Source organism: Cyprinodon tularosa, unplaced genomic scaffold, assembly GCF_016077235.1.
Source record: "Cyprinodon tularosa strain WSP-4 unplaced genomic scaffold, ASM1607723v1 ctg369, whole genome shotgun sequence".
NCBI classification, from domain to species: Eukaryota; Metazoa; Chordata; class Actinopteri; order Cyprinodontiformes; family Cyprinodontidae; genus Cyprinodon; species Cyprinodon tularosa.
In genome coordinates this window covers 41990-67601 of record NW_024039084.1, presented here as the reverse complement: position 1 = coordinate 67601, position 25612 = coordinate 41990, and the positions used below count along the sequence as shown (strand labels likewise).

Genomic DNA, 25612 nt, shown 5'->3' with positions numbered 1-25612 from the left:
TGTAGCGATAGTGGAGAGGAAAACTCTCTTTTAACAGGAAGAAACCTCCTTCAGAACCAGGCTCAGAGTGAGCGGCCATCTGCTGAGGCCGACTGGGGTTGAAGGAGACAGAAGCAGAGATACAAAATGTTCAGTCTATGATTGCGCTACTGTCATGGGAAAAAGTATTAAACTATTCATTCTAGTTAAATCAAAAGAGCTCGGAGGATTTCACTTAGTCCGCATTTTATTTCATCTTTAAAAAGAGAGAACAAAACATCATACAGCCCATATTGCATGGTAATCAGCCCTGTTCTGATCTGGCCAGAGTTTGTCTTCCTTGCCTACAATGACTGAAATGCTGAAGGTTGTGTCAGAGTCAAAACACCTCTCTACCCAAAGCAAAAAACAAATAGATTTTTTCCCACCACAGATACACTCACCGGCCACTTTATTAGGTACACCTGTCCAACTGCTCGTTAACACTTAATTTCTAAGCAGCCAATCACATGGCGGTACTTCAGTGCATTTAGGCATGTAGACATGGTCAAGACAATCTCCTGCAGTTCAAACCGAGCATCAGTATAGGGAAGAAAGGTGATTTGAGTGACTTTGAACGTGGCATGATTGTTGGTGCCAGAAGGGCTGGTCTGAGTATTTCAAAAACTGCTGATCTACTGGGATTTTCACGCACGACCATCTCTAGGGTTTACAGAGAATGGTCAGAAAAAGAAAAAACATCCAGTGAGCGGCAGTTCTGTGGGCGGAAATGCCTTGTTGATGCCAGAGGTCAGATGGCCAGACTGGTTCGAGCTGATAGAAGGGCAACAGTGACTCAAATAACCACCCGTTACAACCAAGGTGGGCAGAAGAGCATCTCTGAACGCACAGTACGTCGAACTTTGAGGCAGATGGGCTACAGCAGCAGAAGACCACACCGGGTGCCACTCCTTTCAGCTAAGAACAGGAAACTGAGGCTACAATTTGCACAAGCTCATTGAAATTGGACAATAGAAGATTGGAAAAATGTTGCCTGGTCTGATGAGTCTTGATTTCTGCTGCGACATTCGGCATCTACAACATGAAAGCATGGATCCATCCTGCCTTGTATCAACGGTTCAGGCTGGTGGTGGTGGTGTCATGGTGTGGGGAATATTTTCTTGGCACTCTTTGGGCTCCTTGGTACCAATTGAGCATCGTTGCAACGCCACAGCCTACCTGAGTATTGTTGCTGACCATGTCCATCCCTTTATGACCACAATGTACCCAACTTCTGATGGCTACTTTCAGCAGGATAATGCGCCATGTCATAAAGCTGAAATCATCTCAGACTGGTTTCTTGAACATGACAATGAGTTCACTGTACTCAAATGGCCTCCACAGTCACCAGATCTCAATCCAATAGAGCATCTTCTGGATATGGTGGAACGGGAGATTCGCATCATGGATGTGCAGCCGACAAATCTGCGGCAACTGTGTGATGCCATCATGTCAATATGGACCAAACTCCCTGAGGAATGCTTCCAGCACCTTGTTAAATCTATGCCACGAAGAATTGAGGCAGTTCTGAAGGCAAAAGGGGGTCCAACTCGTTACTAGCATGGGGTACCTAATAAAGTGGCTGGTGAGTGTATGTTCAGGTGCGTTTCAAGGGAAACGGGTTGGTCAGAAAGAAAGCATGTAAAGCCAATGTCACACCTTGACGATTTAGCCTGCGTATGCCTGACGTACGGTAAATCTGGCAAAATGCTGGCATACGTTGGATAAGTTATTGGTATGGTTTCTATAAGTTATGAGCACGCTGAAGTACGCTGAAACACGCTGGCACACGTCGACATACAGCGAGTCGTCAAGAACTTTTTAGCATGCTAAAAATTGCCCGACGTATGCCAGCATGTGCCATACGTAGGCCATAAGTTAGAGCTAAGTTATCTGATCGTTGACATACGTTAAGTGTAAGTTACCCAATATAACCCGGCAATCCCCAGTTTTATATATATAAAACGTGTAACAAACGTGTAACAAAAGTAATTTCCCTCTGGGATTATTAAAGTACTTCTGATTCTGATTCAAAACCTAAGAGTAACTTCTCCTCCTGACTTCATCCCCATCATAGGGAGAGCGAGAAGGTGAGTGTGATGGATGCTCCCTGTGTTCACGACAACAACCAACAACTTCCTAACTGACAGTATGCTGAATCTGCTGCGACTGCAAACCTCATTTCTCTCTTTTTCCTTTTTTGTTGTTGTTTTTTTTAGTTTGGGCGGCGGGTGGTATCATTGCCACAAAGCTCTGCCATACGTTATGCATAAGTTAGGCTGTCGTTGGACATAAGCTCTGGACTCGTTATGAATATGCTATGTATACGCCCAAAATTGAAAAAAATACATATAAAGTTCAGCTTATTCCAGCGTTTTAGGAGATGCTGGGACGTCAGGCATACGCTGGCTAAATCGGCAAGGTCTAACTGGGCCCTAACCAGAGAAGCTGATGGAAGGTGCTAATGGATGCAGATGAGATCACATCCGTAGAGTCGGGTTAAAACAGCAAATGTCAGGTGAAATCCAGATGAGTTTATAGGTTCTGGTAGAAGAATTAGGGTCCAGATGAGTTCATAAGGTTAAAACATAAAAGGTCGAGGTGGTTCAGGTAGAAACAGGAGGTTCTGATTGGGTTTTAATCATCTCGTCTCACCTGCTTCTCCTCTCAGAGCTTTCTCCACCATCACTCCTCTCTCCTCCAGCTCCCTCTGCTTCACCTCCACCTGCTGCAGCTGCCTCTGGATCATCTGAAACAGACAGACTGAAGGTTCTGGTTCTGGTCAGGTCTGGACCACCGCTGTCCTCAGGGACACTCACCTGAGCCTTGTGCAGCCTCTTCAGCTGCTCCTTCTTGGCCTGCCTCCTGGCGGCTCTCTGAACCCGTCGAGTGATTTTAGTGTCCAGGTCTTCATCTTTGTCCTCTTGGTCCTTCTGGAACATGGACTCCTTCGTGCTCAAACTGGACGGTTCCTTGGGTCGGGTGAGGACTCCCACCACCTCTGTGGGGCACGAGGACTGTCCGTCAGAGTCCTGGACTCGCTCCCTCTGGGGTTTCCTCTAAACCAGATTAAGGACAGCAGTTTAGACAGGACATAGATTCCTGGATCAGAAATCTTTGCTGGGAAACAAGACATCTGCACCTTGACTCCATATGATCGTCTAAACGCCAGAGCCCGAGGAACGTAGACCTGCTGAGAGACAGGAAGTGGACATAAGGGTGACAGGAAACCATCAACGTGATGGAAAAGATGCTAGCAGCAAACTAAATGTTTGGTTTTATGTCGATCCCGAGTCCATGACTGTGTCCGAATGTCCGCCCTAACCACTATATAGGCATTATGTAGTGGTTACACCATTTCAGATGAGTGTCCGAAAGTCTAGAGAAGGGGTCACGGATTAGGGGACCAGGGTCCGGATCTACTTCAAAAAACACTTTAGATTTGAAATTGTAAAAAAAATTTCATTTCAATTCAATTCAGTTTTTTTCTATAGCGCCAATTCACAACACGTCATCTCACTTTACAGTTTTTTTTTATATTTTTATTTAAAAAGTCAGTGTATAACATGGATGCATAAACACCTCATTTTATTTCAGTGTTAAAGTCTCTTAAAAGAAACAATTAGTAAAACAACAAGTAAAAAATGTCTCCAGACCTTTACTAGTTGATGATTTTCTTTAATCGGACCCCTCCGATTTTTAATTGGTTACCCCTTGTCTAGTGGCCTGGTCTAGCATCTTGAAACGTACTGATCATAAATGGTCACTGGAAGGGCAGATATATCCCATGATGCTTTGAAAGGAGAACTTTTCTCGCAAAGCATCATGGGATTTTTTGTCACAGCGGCCCGCTGTTGCTACCTGACAGCGGTGAAAAATAACAAAGATGGGGCAGGCACCATCCGGGGAGGCGGAGTCACATGACCAATGGGGGGGGTGAAAAGTAGTGATCATATGTCTAAACAGTCAGTTAACTGAGTTCACTATAAATCCACTATATAGTCCTGCTTTATATAGTGATGGAGGGACTCGGGGTTAGGCTGGACGTTCGGACACACCTCTGGACAAAGTCAGCTAGCGTAGACCGTACCTGCTGGTCCTCTTCCTCCTCATCTTCCTCCACGGTAACTTTATCGAGTTCAGACACGAGGCCAAACAACTCCACCTGCAGCTGTGAACATCACGAGGCTCATTTCAGGTGTTAGTCTGACCTGTGTTTTTATGACACGACAGTCTGAGGGAATCCAGATAGTCTGTTCCCTCTGACTGTACACGTAACAAACTGCTAAATTTGGTGATGTCTGATTGGTTCGCTGTTCTTTGCCCTGATTGGCTGGTTGGTGTCAGGTGTTTGCTCACATTGTTCCTGGGTTTCTGCGAGCATCTCTGCAGCAGAGTCGACGACACAAGATCCGACTCCTCCCCTGCAACTTTGGGAAACAGGAAGTAATGTTATTACATCGTCACTGTGACATCACTCTGTTGTAACTGCGCTGTCACCTGTGACTCTCCTCTGATTGGCTGGAGGCCTCCTTGGTCTCTCTGCAGGTAAAGTCCCGCCCCTTCTTTTCTGGTCCTTCATGTTTCCAGGAAGCACCGACTTCAACAGGCCTCTGGCTCCACCTCCACTGACCTCCACCTGCCTAGGGGGAGGAGCCTCTCTGAGCTTCTCTTTGATGTGGAGGAGGAGAGCTCCACCTGGTGGTAGGAGGCTGGAAGGCAGACTCTGAGCTTCTCTGTGCCTCTGTCTCCTCCTCACGCTATCTGACACCTCCTCTTCCTCTTGCTGGAGCAGGGGCTTTTTCTCTGGCAGTTCAGGTGTGATGTCATCAAACGAACTCCGCCCCCTTGCTGTAGGTCGTTTCTGTGCTGTCGCCTCCATGATAACCACAGGGGACAGAGGCGTTCTGGCGAGGTCTGAATCAGGAGTGGAGTCATCTGATGTGGCGAAGGAAGCGATGCAGGGCGTCCCAGAGGGGAGTGAAGGGGAGGAGATGCGGGGCTGTGGGGTGGAGGCGCAGCCACGTTGCACAGGTGTGTCTGAGGCAAGAGACACAGACTCCTCCTCTGACCAGGAAGAAGGAGTAAAAACCATAAAATGATTTGATGAAAAGAGAAACAAACAGAAATAGGAAGCAGAAAAGAAAATGGAAGCCACAATAAATAAGAATAAAGGACAAAAATTGAGAAAATAAATCCAAATATATCCCAGTATGGAGCCTCAATTTTCACACATACAAATACACATATATGATTCATACATCCACAGGACAAGATTCACACATGCACAGCAGGATTCACACAGGCACAAAAAAATCAGCTGATTTTTTGTGTGCTTTTTTTTTGGTGAAAATTGAGACCGATCGAGGTCTATATCCCAGAGTAAAATATCAGTATTTCAGGACAAAAATAATTTTAAAAAACACTAAAAACAATATCATGCAGGATTAAAATGTATTCATTTAAAAAGCATTATTAAAATAAGAGGTCTTCAACGTTTTCCAGGCCAAGGACCCCCAAACTGATGGCCAAATGGAGCGGGGAGCCCCTAATTATATATATTGTATGAAATTGTGTTCTATCAAAACTGGTCCTATAGTCACTCTATTACAGATGGAGTAATGTAACTAAAGTTACATTACTCCATCTGGTTGATGGGACAGGTGTTGTGAATGAAACGGTGCCCAGGTTGAAAGAGCTCCTGTGTGTCACTGAATGTGTGCATTGATGACTGAAAGACATCTTCTGCCTCCATTTATCTGTTTACTACAATGTGTTGAATTCATGTTAATGTGGATTTAAAGTCGTAGGGAAAGCGGCTGTTCCAAACGTTGCATTCTCCCGAGTGGTGCCCCACTTTACAGGAGTGAATAAAGTGAATGTGATTGGTCGATTATCAAGGGGGCGGGATTGTTGTGGCTGAAGGTTCGCATGCATGTTTGGTTGTGGCCGGTTTGTCGGAAGCATCTTGCTAACCAGTTAGCAACTTAGTGCTAGTAGGTTCCCAATGGGAAATTCCATTGGGACCAAGTAGCACTAAATTGGTGACTTAGAAACGACACTGTCAAGGAACGCTATGGACAGAGGAAACATGCAAGAGGAGGAGAGTTTAGTGTCGGAGGTCGTGGATGAGTCTCCTCCGTCATACATTTTTATTTAGAGGAGGAAAGCGGGGACGAAGATGTTGTGGAACAGGACGCCAGGGTGGCAGAAGCTTGGTTTGGTGTAGAAGGCTTCCAGCCGTACATGTTTGAGCCCTTGCCTCGCAACGCTGCCAGTTCTGTTAGCTCTACGCCTGCTGAAGACACAGACGTCCATCCCCGTGAACACTGGGACGGAACTCAGTGGGAAAGGAAATTATTCTTATTTCTTTTTTCAACCATTTTGCATATTAGCTGCAACATATGAATCAAGATGCTATGACCGAAAAAATGTGATTGACAGATGATCGTTGATATATGATTGGCCGAATTTAGGTGTTCAGGCTGATGTATAACTAACTGGCCTGCAGAAGATAACGGGGAAAAACAACACAGAGTTTAAGACAGGATTTTTTTTTAAATAGAAATGTTCTAAATTTTGGGACAATATCATCTGATAAAGAGTACCGGTACATTTATATACATGTTTATGCCAGAATGGTGTGACATTTAAATATAATTTCCCCACAACTTTAAAGACATTTTAATAAGTGGAAAAAATTGAAGCAGGGAATATTAATCTAATCAACCAAAACTTTTGTGACCCCCATGCAGTACTTTCATGGACCCCCTAGGGGTCGCGGACCCCCTGTTGAAGACCTCTGATTAAAATAATGAAAGCCTGTTAAAAAATGTGTTAAATCTGATTTATGGTTATTATTGATAAAGCAATGAGGTGCATTAGTTTATAAACTGGAATGAGACATGGAGGCTTTTTAAAATGATCATTTGGTTTGGTTGTTCTGGTTCTACCTGTTTCCTCCTCTAACAGGAGCCACAGACCCGAGCGACGCTCCGTCTCCCACGGGCTGTACTCCCCCTCTACCAGCAGGGGGCGACATAGAGCACATCACAAAAGGCTACACACACACACACTTCTACGCACACCTTCAACAGGAGCTGAACTCACCGTCGCTGGATTCGTCTTCAGTGCTGCCTTCCTCTCCCTCCTCCTCCTCCTCCACCTCCTTTGGCTCCTCACTTTTCCGGGGGAGTGGAGGATCTCTCCACGGAGCTGTCGCTTCCTGTGAGGAAGCGCAGCCCGGCCCTTCTCCACCCTCCTCTTCCTCTGAACTGAAAGCAGGAAGCACAGTCCCAATTAAAGCCTTAATTAATTTAATTTAGATTTAAGTTTAATAAAAGATTTAGCATCAAATTTAACACCAGTTTTACTGTTTTCGAGGGGTGTAAATAATAATCGTTTCGTATCGATGCATCGATCAAACAGCCAACGATCCGATGCATCGACACATCAGCATCGATTCATGTTTGTTTTTTCCCTCCGGTCTATTTTTATCCATTTGCTCCTGGACGTAATTCTGACTCCATGCTGCGGTGGCGCTAAACCTATTTCGCCCTCCTACCTCGCTTCCTTTAGCCACTCCCCTCTTTCCGCTTGCACACACACACATGCGTAAACACAAATATTTTTCAGCGAATGAGGTTTTCCTGGGCATAGGTGGAGTACAACTTTGCTACTTCTGTTATTTGCTGTTGTTTCTCAAATAAAATGCATAACGATATTAAAGCTTTCATTGATTTATTTCAAATATGAAACATTGTCTAGCCTGTAAGGTAAAAAAAATTATTAATTAATAGAATCGAATTGTGGTGTATTCTTGAGTATCGAAAATAATCAAATTGTTGGGTCAGGATATTGACACTGAATCGAATCGCCATGATGGGTGTGATTTACACCCCTACTTTCTACTGTTCTTAAAAAGAATGAAAAATATACACAAGGATAAATAATAAAAAAAACTACAACTTCAATAAAGTTTTGGGCTCAGAAATTCATCTAATCTTTTATGCTTATTTCTCACCAAAGCATCGGTTTACTCACCAAAACTTACATTTTAAAAAGGTATATATAAAACCGTGTTTTAGACACTGTTATTAAATTCTTATTTAATGAAAACTGAACTGACTGAGCAGGGGAAAAAAAAATTTTGTATTTCATAATGTTTTTATTTCCATGTAAATTCAGTGTCTGGAAAGATAAAGTCTACATGATCTCCAGAAAGGTTTGCAACAAATGAAAAAAGAGGGTTTATTTCTCTGATTGTATGTCTTAAGTGTATTTTCATCTGTTTCAAGCAGAAAAACGACAATTTACCAAAACATTAAGCTTTATGTTTAAAATGTCATTATCCTTTTTGAAGTGCATAGAATATAATTATCTCTAAATACTCATTTGATTGCAGATCATCTTATTTATCTGCTCCAACTAAGGACAAAAAACACAAACTTTAAGGAATGTTTACTTATTTTTAGATTCGGTGAAGAATCATTTCGGCATCATAGCCAAAAGTAAATATATATTCATATACTTTTTTTTTTTTTTCACCATTTTAAGCACTTGGTGGAAGTATTTTAAAAAATATATATATTTGTTTGGATTAAAAGTAGCAGCTATGACCTTTTCATTTTTTAGTAATCCACATTAAATTTTATTTTCTTTTAAATTTTCCTGTGGTAGGCACAGACTGTGCTAACCTCCACAAAACACAGATAAATTCAGTTTAAATATATTTTATAGGACATATTATACTCTTGACAGCAAACATAAAATTGACAGTAATGAGCTTGTTTCTTACTGCACATCTGAAAAGATAATATACACTGCAAAAAATTTTAGTCTACATAAGTCATTTTTTCTAATAATAAGTGAATTTTTTCTTGAACTGAGGAGTAAAGTGAGACATTTTACCAATGGAACGGGATAAATTATATTTAAAATAAGAAAAAAAACTATTGCATTGTCTTATTTCAAATGCATATTATCTAACTATCCTATTTTAAGAGAAAAACACTCATTCTATTGGCAAACTATCTCATTTACCAACTCAAATTAAGGGTAAATACACTATTTACTTATTTCTAGATAAATTTTCCAGTGTATAATGTTGGAGAAAAAACATGCAATCTTTGAAAAAAATCTGGGGCCCCTTCATAGACATTCTGCCCTCTCTGGACCCAGCTGTCTATGGTGAAGTGAGCCTTCCTGGACCAGCTTCAACTTATTTAAGTTCCTAATTTATGTACTTGATAGTAATATGTTGAATTATACAGATATAAATGTGCTCAGATGGACGCGTTGCGTACAGAGATGGAAGGATATTAAGAACCATATGAGGAAGGGAGGATGGGAGGGGGAAAGTTTGTGTTATAATTTGTTTCGCTGTTTTCTTTTAGTGATAAAAATCAAAAATCATCTTCCTTGTATGGTGTGCCTGTAAGACTATATATATTAATAATTTTGTTTAATAAAATATAACTTTCAGTATAACTAAATGCTTGCTATACACCATAAATATCTTGTAAAAGCTTCAGTTAATAAAATAAATCTTAAAATAAAATCTTCTTGTAGTGTAATTATATGCACTATTTTAGAGAAGCAATAATTTAATAAATAAAGAACTTTATTTTGTTGTTTTTGTGGTTGAATACAATGTAAAAAGTTAGTTTGGAGTTTATTTTATGCCAAACAAATTAACAAATAAACAGCTTTCTTATTTTAAATCAGATTTTTTTAAGTTGTTCTACAACATTTTAGCAATAGTAATGAAGACATTAAATACAAAATAAGACAATATTTTACAGAAAATGGTTTGATAGAGGAATATTACTTGTAAGCCAATAACTATATCTAAATGGTCATTTATTGTCTTAATGTGGCTTTATTTAACTTTTCCAATTTCCTGTTATCCCTAAGGAAAATGCTGTTGTCTTTGACGCGATCCCCAGTGGGTCATTAAAGCTTTTATCATCTTTATCGACACGTTAAATTCACTCAATGCCAAGTTTTGATCCAAACTCCATTTATATTGATTATGATTGTCCTTTTCTAAGTAAGAAAACAACCAACAAAAGGTTAAGAAATATTTTATTATGAGATGCTGTTTTTCACCAGCTTGTATATTTTACTGGTCCAGCATTTAATTAGACTTGGTTGCTTCTTAAAAAATATTCAATAAACAATAAAGTAAGAGAAGTTTTGTATAAAGTTATTCATATTTTTTTATCCTGTTAAAGTATTTTTGATAAAAAGATATAAATGGGATTTGGACCTGATGTGTACTTTTTGTAAATATAATGAAGAAAAGCTTATTCATCTATTTTTGGGATTGTAATTATACCAAAATATTCTGGTAAATTTTTTTTCATCAACGAAATCTCAGTATTACTTTAACGGATAAAGTTTTGTTTTCGGATGGAGAAATGTGAACTTGTCAAAACAAAATTTTTATGTTGTTAACTTTTTTTTATTATTTATGGTAAATATCATATTCACACCTCCAAATATTTACAACAACAAAAAATCCAGATTTATTATCCTCTATTAATATCAACATAGAATCGTTAAAGTTTAGCTGAAATGCTAAAGCCATTCAAATGATAACTGCCCTTAAAGAATTGCATCCCTCACGTACAGATTTGATTTTGACATTGCAAAATAGTTGCTCTATATTCTGTAAAGCCCTTTAATGATGTAACCTAATGTAATTATTAATATTCTATGTTTCCCTGTATTTTCTTTATTTGCAGTAAAAAATAAATAAAATAAAAAATAAAAATTTTAGCCCTATTTTTTAGTATATTCTCGGCCCTGTTGGCTTTCCGTACCATCCGGCCCTCGCCTCACCTGACATGAACCCCCCCATCCACGTCCAGGTTAAACCGGTTCAGAACCTCCTCAGAAACCTCCTCAGGCTCCTCCCTGCAGTTTTCCAGCTCGATCCTCTCGGGCGTCGCCGCCATCACAGAAGCAGCTGCAGACACACCAACACGGCCACGCACACACACAGACACACACACAAACACAAACACACTAAAGCCCACATTGATTCGGTTTTTTAAAGGGGCGGCCTCGGTGTGAACACGTATGAAGACTGACGGGACAGGTGAGGCGAGCTCACCTGAAGAACAACGGCGTTCGCTCAGGGAGTCGGAGAGGGACGGAGCTGAAGACAGCAACGGCTGGAAAAGGGAAGCATTATTTTAGTTCATATCAATCAGAAAAAAGATGAACAAACACTGAGGTGCATAGTGGGATCCATCTTCTGTAACCATGGCAATCATCAGGAACAACATCTGCTGATGGTCCTGCAGTCAGACTCTGGGTTTTTGCTCACCGTTGATGTTCCAAGCGACGCAGAGGGAGTCAGCCTCTTCCTCGGGGTGGGAGCCCCCAGCTGACAGTCAGGATGCTGCAGACAGTGAAAGCTCCCTGGCAGAGACAGGAGACGGTGGACAGAGTTAGGACCCACCATCCAGCAGCGCAGGACTGAGCTTAACAGCTTTTATACAGACTTCTGCCTTTACTTCAAACCCGGGTCATGTGACCTCTGCGCCCCGTTGGCTGCTGAGGTTTTAGATGCACAATAACATCTCTGTCAGTGAAGATCTGCAGATAAAAACCTCCCAGATGTGCAGAGAGGAGGCTGCAGGCTGGTTACATGACAGCAACATGTGACCGCTAACAGATCATTTTAGTAGAAATGGGAATTAGGCAGCAGTAAGACTCAAACCTGCCTCTCACAATGTGCAGATCGATTCAGGACAACTCTGCTCTGCAGAAGCTAATCACAAATCAGGTGCTGCAGAAATCTTTATGCAGGTCCGGTAGGAGCTTCTGAAGCTAAAACTGGTGTCAAACGGCAATTAAACCCAAATAGGACAGAAATTAGATTACGTTTCACACTTGTGTTATAGCTGTAGCTTTTAGCTTAAAATCTGACTGTCAGACATTAACCTTGTTGAAATGTTTTGCCTCAAAAACATTAACATCTGCATTCATCTGAAGCCAACCAGGAGTGAATGTAATGGATCCTCTGACTGTAAGGGACTGTGGTCCTGTAGTGATACAGAAAGATAAGGTTGTGTGTCATCAGCTTAATTATTACCACAGAGTATTAGGGCCAGGCTAGAGATTTTTTTTTCTATTTCGAGAAAAAAGTCATAAAATTACGAGAATAAAGTCACAATGAAAATAGCCATATAATTATGAAAATAAAGTCGTAATAATATGAGAATAAAGTCGTAACACTACAAGAATAAAGTTGTAAAATTAGGAGTATAAGTAGCTCTTACAAGAAGCACCCTTTTCCTGAAAATTAGGAATGTTGAGCATCATGTAAATTTATACTTTGCTTCTGGTTTGACAAATAAGGAAATTTTGTAACTAGTGTTGCACCGATAAGAAATACCAGTGTCCAGCACTAAAATGGTGGTATCACATCGGCGAGTACCATTAAATATGACACCGATATCATTTTGAGAGCCAAAAGTTTATTCAACTATTGTCACCCATTCCAGGTAGGCAATAAAAAGTTCTACTGGATTCACTTTGTATTAGTCTTTTTCCAGCTTCACAAAGGTAGGCAGCAGCTTGACAAAGCCATGATGGCAATTATTTTACCTCCAAGTAGTATGAAGTTCTTCATATATACACACACACATCAAGTTCAAACAGATGGTATCGGTATCGGCCAATACTGCACAGCCAGGTATCAGATATCGTATCGGGGCCAAAAAATGGCATTGGCGCATCACTAGTTTTAGCACCCCAGCATCAAATTGGGCAGGAAGTCAAAGTGGACTCAAGTTGCTGTTTGGTGGAGCTGGTCGGCCGTCATATGCTGGTCGGAGCTTGAAGCTTTCTTTCTGAAAAGGGTTGTGGTACGACAGTGTATTCTCATTATCAGTTCGTATAAAATGGTACGAAAAGTTATGCACAGTAATTTCGTACGTTTTTGACGTTTTTTTCGTCGTATTTCGTCGTATTTTTACGTCTTGCCTCGAGACAAGATATCCTTGCGCATGCGCATGTTACGCACCATTCAATAACATAGAATTTAACATACAATTAACCCTAACCCTGACCCTAACCCTAAGATACAAAACAGCAAGCAACCTAGTGAGAGACATCAATAAGTACTTATTGCACAGTTTTTCCCAGTTTTTTGTCCGTCCGCGGATCTGCTTTTTTCGTCTGTCTGGCTGCGCATGCGCACTGACATGTTTTTTCGAGGAAAAACGTCCAAAACGTACGAAATACTGTGCTTCACTTTTCGTACGATTTCATATGAACTGATAATGAGAATATGTTGGGTATGATGACTTTATTCTCGTAATATAATGACTTTATTCTCAAAAAATTTCTAGCCTGGCCCTAATAAAATATTAACATGCTAAAGTAATAAATAATCTGAGCGGGGGGATCGAGAACATGGGGAGTAAAAGTGGCCTGAGAAGGATTCCTGGATGGATGGATGGATTCCTGGATGGATGGATGGATGGATGGATGGATGGATGGATGGATGGATGGATGGATGGATGGATGGATGGATGGGTTGCAGAGGATGGGTTGCCCAGATGCTCAGGGCGACCCAGAGGCGACACCAGGCCAGCTCAGAGACATAGTCCCTCCAGCGTGTCCTGGGCCTTCCAAGAGACCTCCTCCCGATAGGACATGCTGGAGCACCTCCAGCATGTCCTCCAGCAAGAAGGGAGGCAACCAGAACCAGGAGGCATCTAGAACAGATGCCCGAGCCACCTCAGCTGGCTCCTTTCGATGTGGAGGAGCAACGACTCTACTCCGAGCTCCTCCCGGGTAACTGAGCTCATCTTTTGGATGTAAAATGATCAAATGACAGAGGAGAAGCAGAAAGCCCCGCCCCCTTTCTAAGATCAGCAGATCATCAGATCCAGGAACTGATCTCAGAATAAAGCTAAATTTTTCATGTTTTTGAGTCTACATTTAAATCTTAGCTCAGAGTTCAGTGTGTTTAACGGTACATGTTGGAAAATGCTTAAGTTTGCAGTTCTTATTCTTTAGTCTTATCATATCACTGCAGTTAATCCGATGTCATGTTGAACATTGGCCCTCTGTTGAACATTACGGTGCAGATAAAGCCGCTTTATGGTTCCGTTGATGTTCGGATAAAAAATGCAGACCGCAGTCATGAGTGTGTGCCTGCAGGTCCTCAAACAGCTGCTGGCTGCTGCTTTGACATTTCTTCATTTACAAGAACAACAAAAAAAACATGAAGCAAAGACTCAGAACTAAAAGCACAAACTGAGGGTCTAACATGACTGTAGGTTTTAATTTTAGCTTCAGGTCACTGCTGAGGTTCAAAGCTGCAGGTTTGAGGCCATGGTGGAAATTTCCACAGTAACTTAACATGATACAAGCCAGTAACTCTAGTCTAGGTCAGTTGGCTCGTCAACAATACACATAAGACGGCAAACGTTAGCCTTTAGAAGCAAAACCCCATCATGCACCACAACATATTTTTGCTAAATACTCGAACATAAATTCGCCAAATATAAGAGGAACATCGTAGTTTGGTTTAAAGAAAGCATTTTAGTTTTATTATAATTTAGTTTGTTGCAAGAATTTTACACTTTGAAGAAATAGAAAATGACCCCATATGCCAACCGTCACAAGGATGTGCACGACCAGGAAGGGCTATATATACTGCATGCATCATTTAGGTAGTTAACATTGTATTACTTCTTTAGCTCCTTCAGTTATTTACTGTCACAGGTAGGTGCTTGGGACGGAGAGAAAGTTTTGGTATGATTTAAGGAGGGCCGGCCCTCGTGCGCTGAAATTAGGACCGGCCCACCGGGCAAATACCCGGTATCACAGATCACCAGCCCGAGCCTGTGCTCTTCAAATAATACAATGCAATTGCTTTCTCTTATTTTAAATGTAAATTGTCTTGTTCTATTTGCAAAGTGTCTCACTCACCTCCTCAATTCAAGAAAAAAGGCACTTATTTTAAGAAAAAATAATGACTAATTTAGATTTCAATGTTTTGCAGTGTAAATAATTTCCCAAACTTCCAGGATGTATCAAGAATTCAAGAAGAACACAGTCTGAAAATACAGGGTTCTGGTAAAGTACTCTGAACATCCAGCCAATGTTTCTGTTGGTTTTTGGAAAAGTAACCTTTAAAGGTGAATTCCGGTTTTTTACACTTTAAGCCCATTTTCTGTAGTGTCCAGGATGAAATCGAATGATCGACACCAAAAGTTTGACAATTGCTCCTGTCTCTGCTTTTTGGCTCATTTAGAATCCACCCCTGGCTGCTTTAGAATGGCTTCCATTGTGCATGTCCGATAATGTCCTTAAAACAACCTTAAACGTTCTTTTTTTTAAATATGCTACTCACCGTGTCGTCAGCGCTGTTCAATGACGTTCCAAAAAAAGTTTCGTGAAGAAAAAAACGTTCCTGTAGTGTTTTATTTAGCATTTTGTAAATCCCATTGAGTTCTGTTGGAATAGTCAATATTCCGCTGCCACCGGAAACGGAAATGGGGCCTGTTTACACAGTTGTAGTCTTTTCGCTTCACTCTGCGTACTCCGACGTCGAGGTGCTAACGTCTCTGTTAAACACTTTAAAAAACTCTGAAAATGGAATACGAAAGGTGGATTCTTGATTCTCGACGTTGGAGTACACAGAGTGAAGCGAAAAGACTACAACTGTGTAAACAGGCCCCATTTCCGTTTCCGGTGGCAGGGGAATATTGACTATTCCAACAGAACTCAATGGGATTTACAAAATGCTAAATAAAACACTACAGGAACGTTTTTTCTTCACGAAACTTTTTTTGGAACGTCATTGAACAGAGCTGACGACACGGTGAGTAGCATATTTTAAAAAAAGAACGTTTAAGGTTGTTTTAAGGACATTATCGGACATGCACTATGGCAGCCATTATGAAGCAGCCAGGGGTGGATTCTAAATGAGCCAAAAAGCAGAGACAGGAGCAATTGTCAAACTTTTGGTGTCGATCATTCGATTTCATCCTGGACACTACAGAAAATGGGCTTAAAGTGTAAAAAAACGGAATTCTCCTTTAAAGTGAAAAAGTACTTGGTACTACAGGTGAAGTATCCTGTAGGTTTTCATTAAACACACTGAATGGTACCCTGAGGGTTCTGGGTAGAGGATCCTCTAAGGGAGTGAAAGTACAACAAAAGTCAGGAGATTTATTTACTGCAGTGAATCAGGTACTGAAACCTGTGGATTGTAATGCTAGGTTCAGACCGTATGCATTATTGGCAGCAAAAACGCAGGTGCTGCTTCTTTTTTTTATGCTTGTACCTGTTAGTTCATACATGCGGCTGAAGCATCTTTGCTGCTCTAGCTATGCGTTCGAGAAGTGGGTCTAATGCGGGCTGGGTGGAGCTACCCTATCCTTTCTTTGGCTGCAACTATGGCGGATGAAATCGGGCGAGTGGTCGCCGTATCTGGATTTACCAGATAATTCAGAGGCGTTCAGTTTATGGAGAGTTTTCCACTATCCTCGCTTACCCGAGCCCAGTTTGACGACCTACTGTCCCGCATTGAAGCAGCAACATCATGTGGCGGAGCTTCTCTCTGATTGGTTGATATGGCACGTCAAACAGCAAACTTAAACTTTTCCAACTCCAGGAACTGCTGCTTTTGTAGCGCGTCAGACGCGCTGCGGGACCTTCTGCTGCGTCTTGATGCGCATCAACCATTGCCTTTACATGTCTACTAGCTGCTTCTGCTGCCTCTGCAGCGTGAGGTCTGAACGTAGCGCTAGTTTGGGGGAGAAAGTTCTTGGAACATGTTCTGCTAGTTTAGTTAGTAATGCTACAAGGTCTGGGAATTTAACTGGAATTTCGTCAAGAACTTTCTAGGTTCATGAAGTAAAGCGGCAGTTTGGACAATAAAAAAAATGTTAATCTCAATGAGCAGTTTTTCTTAAAAGACGTGAATTTATTCTTGAATTCAGGTGGCAAATGAGACACTTTCCTGATGCAACAGTTTACACTTAAAATAGGAAAAAAACAATTGCATTGTCTTATTTCAAGTGTATATTGTCTAATTATCTTAATTTAAGAGTAAAAAACTTGTTACATTATTTACCTACTTAGATGAAGGGTAAACACCTAATTTAAGACATTTTTTCTTCTTTCTAGATCGTATTTGCAATTGAAAAGTAGGTTCCTGGTGAGGCAGCATGTCAGGAAAGTATTGGAACAGCCTGAGCCTTTAAGGTCTGAGAAATCTACGGCCTACTGAACTGATCGATTGCTGTGAGACAGAGGAAGATTTTCAGGCTGGTTCTGGATACTCTTCTAGTTCCTCCACTCTTACTCCTCACAGATTTGAGATCCTGATCCTCTTGAGGACATCGTTACATCTGAGCTTTCTCTACGCTCAGTCTAAATATACTCCATCATTGATGAACTGACCGCTGTCCTGGTCGTAGGTGTAGGAAACCAGCCTGAGGGGGGCGCTGCAGGAGGCGCAACGAAAACAGCTGCGGTGGAAGAACAGCCCCTCGGCGCTCAGACGCTCCATCACATAAACCTTCTGCTTACAGAAGAAACAGACGTCACTGCCGACGGGGACCTAAAGGGATGGAGACACGCTGATTGGACATAAGTAGAACTGGAGGACGACGGAACAAAGACGAAGGAAGATTTTAAAGAAGAGGGAGAACTGAAGGAAATTAGGGCAGAAGACAAACTATTAAAGAACAACTCAAAGAGATTCAAGAAACAAAACCTTTAAAGAACTTTTCGTCTCAATCCATTCATAAACTTCAATTTATGTCACAATTTCTGACACTTTTCTCCAAAAAGGTCACATTTGTTTGATCTGCCTGAGCTCTGGATCCCTGCAGCTCCTCCAGAGCTACCACAGGACCACTGCAGTAGAATTTGATTGATTTACAGTGGTGCAGTGTCTGATCCCTACGTCTCTGCATCCTTTCTATGCTAATGTTGACATAAATACAGCCTTCCATCAGAGCTCAGAGTTCTTATCTTAAGTCTAATTTAGGTTTGAATAAAATAAACCTGATATTTCCTGAGTATTTCCCCTCCATCCGTTGTGAGGAAACCTTCTTACCAAGCTGCTCTGCTGCTGATGCTGAATACGGCGGGTTAGCTGCTCCGCCAATGAGCTCACTCCACCGGTGTACATCCGAAGACACTTTGGACACACATACAGACAGATGGACGGGGCACATGAGGACAATCACAACTAGAACAGCAGGATCACAAACTAAATCTTCCCTGAGCTCAGGCTGCATCTGACTCCAGATGACCAGTCCAGATTATTCTGCACATTTTGAATTTGAGTCGTCAGTTTTGCTGGAAGCAGCTGAAGATAAAATTAAACCCTAATTGTTGATGTTTCTGGACATTTCTGGGATCAGCTGCACAAAGTGCTCAGTCAGCAAACAGCCAGCTGCAGGCTGAACTCAGGCCCATCAATGGGAGCCATTCACGAGGTGCAGCTCGTTATCGATCACATGCAGCTCCGAGGCGCTACAGGGGCGCTGCTGAAGACGGTTGCAGCCACAGGACACAACAGCTGTCTCCTAAAAACTCAGGACAGGGGAGGGCCCAGCGGGTCGCTCTGGGTCACGTCTACAAGCAGTACCTGCTCGTCCCTGTTGGCGGCACAGTGAGACTTGATCCTCTCTTTGAAGCGAAAACTCATCTGCTCCTGCTGAAGAGTCCGTTTCTTCTGACAGAGACAGGACACCATCAGAGGAACCCCCAATGCTCTGCTGGTCATTAATGTCATATTTCTGCCCTACTTACTACCAAAAGTGCATAATATAATGTTATAGGAGCAGTTTTATTTAAAACACACACTTAACTTCCTCTCCATGTGCATTGTAACCATTTTATATGTACAGATTTAGTAGCATGTGCCCCACAATATGTCAGCCATGAGCTCCTTCTCTTGATTTTTATCCACCTTTAGATTATTTCCTCACCTGTGGACCCATATATGTGGCCTTATGTCACTTTAAGGGAAAGAACCAACCTGAGAAAATGAACCGATTGGCTACTGTTCAGGAGACCCCGTCTCTCGAGGCAGTACTGTCTTAGTAATGTTAGCCAAGCAGGAGAGTCAGACAACCTGATCTACTCTATCAGAAGGAGATGTGTTGCATTGCGGGAAGCTAATGGTGGTCGTGTCAACAATGACCATTTGTTTCCTACAAGTAGAATAACTGTTTTATTTGTCTAAAATCACTATGAAAGTAATTTTTTAAGATGTCCCATTTGTCCTCTCTGCCCTCAGATCTTAATAAAAATAATAAAAGGAAACTGAGACTTTTTTTTGTCACCTTCTTAAATGGCATAGCTCAGTCTGTCTTAGAAGGCAGAACTTTCCTTCAAGACTGACAATGATTGTTTTCTACTTTCGGCTACTTTAGATCGCCAATGAAATGTTAAATAATAGCAAATATAGGTAATAATATGTTGAGACTTGATTCTGTCCGAGTGGGGTTGCCATACTTTGACGTCATAAGAAGAGGCAAGGCCCCAAGCAGATCTGACCACCCGAGCAGATGTAGTACCTATACCGGTTAGAGCCAAATTCTTTAGTCTAGTTCTTTATGAAAACGTGGCAACTTTAACGCTTTTTAACTTGTTGAGTCTACTTTAGCCCAGTGGTCTAAATGTGAAGTTTGCCCCCAGACAAATCAGAATTCATTGGCCTTATTTAAACAAGCTGGTCTCATAAATAAACATGTCTCTATTTCCTAATAACCAGTGCAACTGCGTCAAAATCAAACTACAAACTGAAGTAAAAGAGACATGAAACATGGTTTGTATGGGGTGAACATCTTTATCTTCATAAAGGCTGGAAGTTTTAGGGTTCTGGGTTTTTTCTCTGCTTTGTTTTGTTTGTTGTCAGGCATCTGGCCCGTCGGGGTCACAGAAAGTCGGACTTTACCCGACCCACTTACAATTTTGATATATTTTGAATGGTTGCATTGTCACCGTTTAATTTTCAGGATTTTCTTTAGGTTTTTCCACTGAATGTTTAGGTTAGAGTGTGATGATGGTTCTGCTCGACTGAATTAATCAGAACGTTTTTGGATTTAAACTCATTTCCCCTCACACTCAGATGTGTTTAAAAACCTTTTTTTATGTTTAAAAAATCTAACAAGGTAAAGGGAGCGTGGAGGTCTCTACTGGGCTCTATTGGTTTTACCGGTCTCCATGACGACGTCTGAACTGGTGGAGTGAGCTGCTGCTGGTTTGCAGACTCTGAAGGAGAAGGGAGGCTGGAGGGCTCCCCCTGCTGGTTAGAATCAGGTTTTGTTTTTGTATGACATAGATGAGATTATCAAACATGCTATTCTTTTATGATGTAGGATATATTGAATATCAAAAGATAACTTTGGAAATGAACAAACTAAACATTAAGCTCCAATCTGCGTTTAATGTGGAAGAACTTTCCTGTTTAGGTGATTCACATATGATTCAGACTGACTCTGCTCTCACCTGCTGACGTAGAGCTGAAGCAGAAGACGAGGAGGAAGTCATGCAAGAGCCAGAGCTCTCGTCCAGCTTTGCCTGCAGCTGATTGGCCATCAGACGAACTCTGGAGCGACTGGTACCGCCCACAAAGTTCTCCTCAAAGTCACAGTTAAAGTCAGACGACTGAAAGGCAAGAAAACAGAAAGATCTGAGAGGCAACATCTGAGGGAAAACCTGATTTTCATCTTTTTTTTACTGGTTCTACCATCCATCCATCATCCATCCATCCATCTGTCATCCACCATCCATCCATCCATCTGTCATCCACCATCCATCCATCCATCTGTCATCCACCATCCATCCATCCATCCATCCATCCATCATCCATCCATCTGTCATTCACCATCCTTCCATCCACCATCCATCATCCATCCATCATCCATCCATCCATCCATCCATCATCCATCCACCCACCATCCATCCATCATCCATCCATCCATCCATCCATCCATCCATAATATTACTCAAGAAAATGTCTGCTCATTGCCATATTTAGTTGGTCAGCTCAGTTCGTCATTTCTGGACCAAGTTTAGTAGAAAGATATTTGTGAAAGGGAGTTACACCAAAGGAGCTCTGACCTCCTCAATCTCTCCACTCTCCTGACTCGGTTTCCTCCTTTTGCCCAGAGCATCGCCACGCTCCTACAGACACAGCAGATCAGTACCAGCTTAAATCTGAGATAAAACCCAGCCAGCTTTAGAATGATGAAAAACTGATACCTTTGGGTTTCTCTTCCTGGAAGAACTGGTTCCCAGTCTGCTGAGGAGGGAAGCTGGAGTGATGAGAGCTGCTCTCAGATCAGCATTCTGACTCAGAGAGCCTGAAACAGACACCAACACTCGCTGCTTTAATAATCAGGACAGACAGTTGTCTCCATGTCTTATGATCTTAAGATGACATGTTGACTAGATTCGTCTGATGCCCAGGACATGTCCTGTTTAACCTAAATGATATTGTTGCAGTGTGCAGTCTCACCAGCAGGGCGCAGCGATTCTTTATACACCTGGTAGAGCTGACTCAGGTACATCACCATAGAAAGAGAGTCTGGTTCTCCAACAGAAGACATTTCTTCCACCGTCATCAGAGGAGAAATCCCAAACTCTTGCTCGGCCACGTCGAACGCAAGTTGGATGTTTTCCTCCACTGATGACTCGTCCAAACGGTCATAGTCTCTGTTGTTGGACAAAGTTTGGGGTCAGAACACAAGCGGTCTGAACACGGATGCTTTGAAACATGAATCTGAGGTAAGTTACATCAGATCTGGTCGGCACCGATGGATAAGAGCACACAGGGCAAGGCCACTCTTCCAGGAAGTAGTCAGGTCACAAACGGTGACCCCTCTGTAACCGTGAGTCTGCTGCTGACACCAAGTCAACAGGTGATTGGACTGAGAGAAGGAATCTGTGCAGGAAAAATTAGAAGACCAATCGGATTAAGGATGGGACACTTTGAGGAAGAGGGTCAGAGTTCTCTTATGATTCTGACACTGCAGAGATACATCTATGACCATTTACCAATTATTGTGGTCAGTTGAGACAAACAAAGAAAGAGGTTCATATGAGGAGTTAGGTTTATACAGCTAAAGTCTTTAACTATGTTCCGAATGACACCACACCATTAAGGCATCTTCTGTACCTAAACAGGTAAACAGTCCGAGATAGTAGCACAGAAAATAGGTGCTGCTGTTCTTTTTTATGAGTTGTAAGTCCAGGAAGAGGCCCAGAACTACTAGGCTTTGGCACAGTCACGGAGCCCCTTAAAGCTATAACCATTGTAGAATGACTATACCTTGTGTGGCGATACGCCTAGAACAAATTTGCGGAGAAAAAAACAACAGTAGTAACAGTTGACCCAGTTACAGTGACAGTCAAAGGCTAGAGGCTATTTGAGGGGGATCACAGACTAACGTCTCTGCCTCTCTACACCAAGGATGGAAATTCCACTTACTGAGGGCTGGAGATCTGATTGTTCCTTATGTTCCTAACAGAGCGCTCCGCTCTCAATCTGCTGGTTTACTAGTGGTTCCTAAATTCTAAAAGTTCTAAATTCTAAAAGTAGAATGGGAGGCAGATCTTTTAGTTATCAGGCTCCTCTCCTGTGGAACCAACTACCAGTTTTAGTCCATGAGGCAGACACCCTGTCTACTTTTAAGGTTAGGCTCAAATCTTTCCTTTTTAATAAAGCTTATACGTAGCTAGAGTGGCTCAGGTTAACCTGAGCTATCTCTATAGTTATGCTGCTATAGGTTAAGGCTTCTGGAGGTAATCTAAACCTGATCATTCTGCTTTATTCTATCTCTATTCTCCCACTCTGCAGAATCTGCTAATTCAATCTCTAATGTTCTGATCTCTCTGCTTTTTCTCATGGTAGCTTCATCTGGTCTGTTCCTGTTTGGCTGTGACACCATCCTGGAGAGAAATATAAGCTGTGCTGCTGCCATCAACACCTTTGTTTATAGATGTTGGAGATCAGCCTGTTTTTCAGTGTAGTCCTGTTTCTGACTGTGATTGGCTGGATGTGCTCATGGGAGCTGGCTCAGAGCTTGACTCCATGGCTGTGTGTTTCCTGGATGTACATCCAGTTCCTCCAGAGTCCTCTCAATCATCCAATTACTTGATTTAGGTGTGTTGAACCAAAAAGACAATCTAAAAGTTGCAGGATACCAGCCCTCAGGAACTGGCATTGCCCACTCCTTGCTCTACGCCATAAGGTGTAGGTAGAGGTTTTTTGGGACACAGGATGAACATCGTTTCTATGGAGGTTTCATCCATGAACCAAAGAATGGACATGGGCACTTAGAGCTAGCAAGTCTCCTGAAAGCCAAATTACCTTGTCTTAAGAGTCTGGGGGAAGGCAGCCGGGTAATCTCACTTTCACTCGTGTTTAGCCCCGCCTCGTTGCCTGTGTTCACCAGGTGTCTCACCTGGAAACCAGAAGATTATCAACATAAAGTTTTCAGCATCAAAATTAGATCCCAGACGGTTCTGTAATTCACCTGAGCAGGTGTGACTGTCAGTGGGCTTATGTTTATGTATCTTGTCACTGGGTCTACTGTGAACAGATTGATGCTCTTCTGCATGTTCTCTGGAGTTGTCTGAGGGAGCAGACGGTACAAACTCTCCCTAGGTGAAGAGCATATTTAAATAATTTAAAAAAAATTTAAAAAGCAGGAAGTACTTCTTGAGTTTTGGTCTTCTTACCTTTCAGCCAGGACATCAAGAGGATCTGTACCCTGTGCCCAACTTCTTATCATCCAAGCTGAATCCAGAGCTGCTAGGAATCCCCGAGCTACACCCGTCCCCATCGGCCAAAAGGGCTGCAGACAAGGAAAAAGATCGGTCCAAACCTGCCCCATCCATTGGACCTCTGCATTTCTTGATCATGGCGAGAAGACACCGGTCTCACCTCCATCAGACTGTCTCCAACCAGTGTAACCAGCAACTGGTGGCCGTGGCGTTGACGAATCATAGCGGCGTTTTCCGAAGCGTACATGCAAGTAAAGTCAAACATGGCAACGTCCGGCTGACCATAATGGTTCATGGCGAAGTCCAAAATTGGCAGTTGGTGATTGGTGGAAAAGTCTGCGGCCTCACGGGCATATGACTGCAAAGCTTCCTGGTCCACATTCCCTCGAGAAAGAAGCTGTGCAGTGTCTGCAAAGTCCTGACAGGGGACAGATCTTTTAAGCCGGGCATGCACTCTACGGTTTTTTCAGTTGGTGCACACAGCTAAAGCTCAAACTGTATGAAGAAACTGCAGAGTTTAAAGTCATAGGGAAGCGGCTGTTTGAACAGTTGCAGTTCTGAATTCTCCCGAGTGGTGTCTGAGTTTAAACGAGTGAATAAAGTGAATGTGATTAAATTATCAATGGGGCAGGATGTTGTAGCGGTAGGCTGATTGACAGATGACCGTTGATATATGATTGGCCAAATATAGGTGTTAAGGCTGACGTATAACTAACTCCCCTGCATAAGATAATGAAAAAAAACCCACAGATTTTAAGGCAGGATTTTTTTTGTTTATATATATGTTTAAGCCAGAATAATTTGAAATTGAAATAAGACTTCCCTACGACTTTAAAAGTTCAAAGCTCACGATGTATCTTCTCACAATGTGTGACCCGACTCTCTGATGCGATCTACCTGCTCAAACTGTACGTCTAAAAACCACTTCGGACTCAAGTGGGCAGTGAGATGGCGCTATTCAGACTCGTCTTTCCGGAAGTCAAAAGAGTAGAAGAGGAAAAAGACCGAAGTCAAGATGCCACCTATTAAATCTGAGACTCACTAGAGTGAAACGCACTGCCTTGGCAATTTATGCAATTTTGTGTGCCCTTTACCCCTGTACACTACAAGACGCATGACATATGATCAGGCTGAAAGTCGGCCCGATTGAAAAATTCTCGTACAACAGGAGAATCGGCCCGGAAAGGGCAAAACAATCGTACAGTGTATGCCGGGCTTCAGACTTTCAAACCAAACCTCTGTTGATTACTTGGTTCCAGGTGGAATTTCAGACTGTATGGGTGGGTCCATTGCCTCTACAGTAAGTCTGTGAGTTTGTGAAAAGACACCAGGTGTGTGATTTACCTCACAGATAACTTCCTGTGTATCTAAGGGAGCTATTCACTAATAGACCAGAGGTATGTGATCGTTTTAACTGCAGAGGGACTTCGGGTGTGACAGTTACCTGTAGAGTGACTCAAAGTACGGGTTTACGTTGTAGAACGACTACTTATAGAAATGTTAAAAGGCAGATGACTTTGACATTCATTTAGGGATTGGTTTTCATTCCATTGTTGTTACAAGCAAATAATAATAGCAAATAATAATAAAGTTTTGTAAATAGAACTTTAAAAAAAGAAAAACATTTTATTAAAAAAGAGGTTTAAAGAGTAATTTTGCTGTTCCCTAAGAAGTTATTTCATTTTTTTTTTGTTTCCATTATCATTTTTCCTCAAATATTTTTCACACAAAATAAATATTTTATTTTTCCAAATTTTTTTTACAGATTTTATATCTAGAATTTCTTTTTTCTTCCCAAATTTCAATT

General features: G+C 41.8%; 1 protein-coding gene across 4 annotated transcripts in view; it reads right to left on the bottom strand.

Moving 5' to 3' along the window:
* Positions 1–25612, bottom strand: part of LOC119790614 (protein-methionine sulfoxide oxidase mical3b-like) — a 37188-nt gene that overhangs the window by 5471 nt on the left and 6105 nt on the right. The window contains exons 8-31 of one of the 4 annotated variants that reach the window (XM_038296216.1): positions 23966–24223; positions 23761–23876; positions 23556–23682; positions 23390–23483; positions 21814–21961; positions 21536–21732; positions 21280–21380; positions 21139–21201; positions 20524–20682; positions 20231–20320; positions 18656–18742; positions 18119–18202; positions 17458–17617; positions 11354–11448; positions 11138–11198; positions 10864–10990; positions 7129–7292; positions 6972–7040; positions 4519–5085; positions 4378–4448; positions 4109–4189; positions 3161–3211; positions 2838–3077; positions 2674–2767 (exon numbers count right to left, since the gene is read on the bottom strand). In XM_038296216.1, coding sequence (XP_038152144.1) covers positions 2674–2767; positions 2838–3077; positions 3161–3211; positions 4109–4189; positions 4378–4448; positions 4519–5085; positions 6972–7040; positions 7129–7292; positions 10864–10990; positions 11138–11198; positions 11354–11448; positions 17458–17617; positions 18119–18202; positions 18656–18742; positions 20231–20320; positions 20524–20682; positions 21139–21201; positions 21280–21380; positions 21536–21732; positions 21814–21961; positions 23390–23483; positions 23556–23682; positions 23761–23876; positions 23966–24223 — 3304 coding nt within the window. The remainder of the gene's footprint in view (positions 1–2673; positions 2768–2837; positions 3078–3160; positions 3212–4108; positions 4190–4377; positions 4449–4518; positions 5086–6971; positions 7041–7128; positions 7293–10863; positions 10991–11137; positions 11199–11353; positions 11449–17457; positions 17618–18118; positions 18203–18655; positions 18743–20230; positions 20321–20523; positions 20683–21138; positions 21202–21279; positions 21381–21535; positions 21733–21813; positions 21962–23389; positions 23484–23555; positions 23683–23760; positions 23877–23965; positions 24224–25612) is intronic. The other 3 variants (XM_038296217.1, XM_038296220.1, XM_038296221.1) reach the window with 3 other exon arrangements.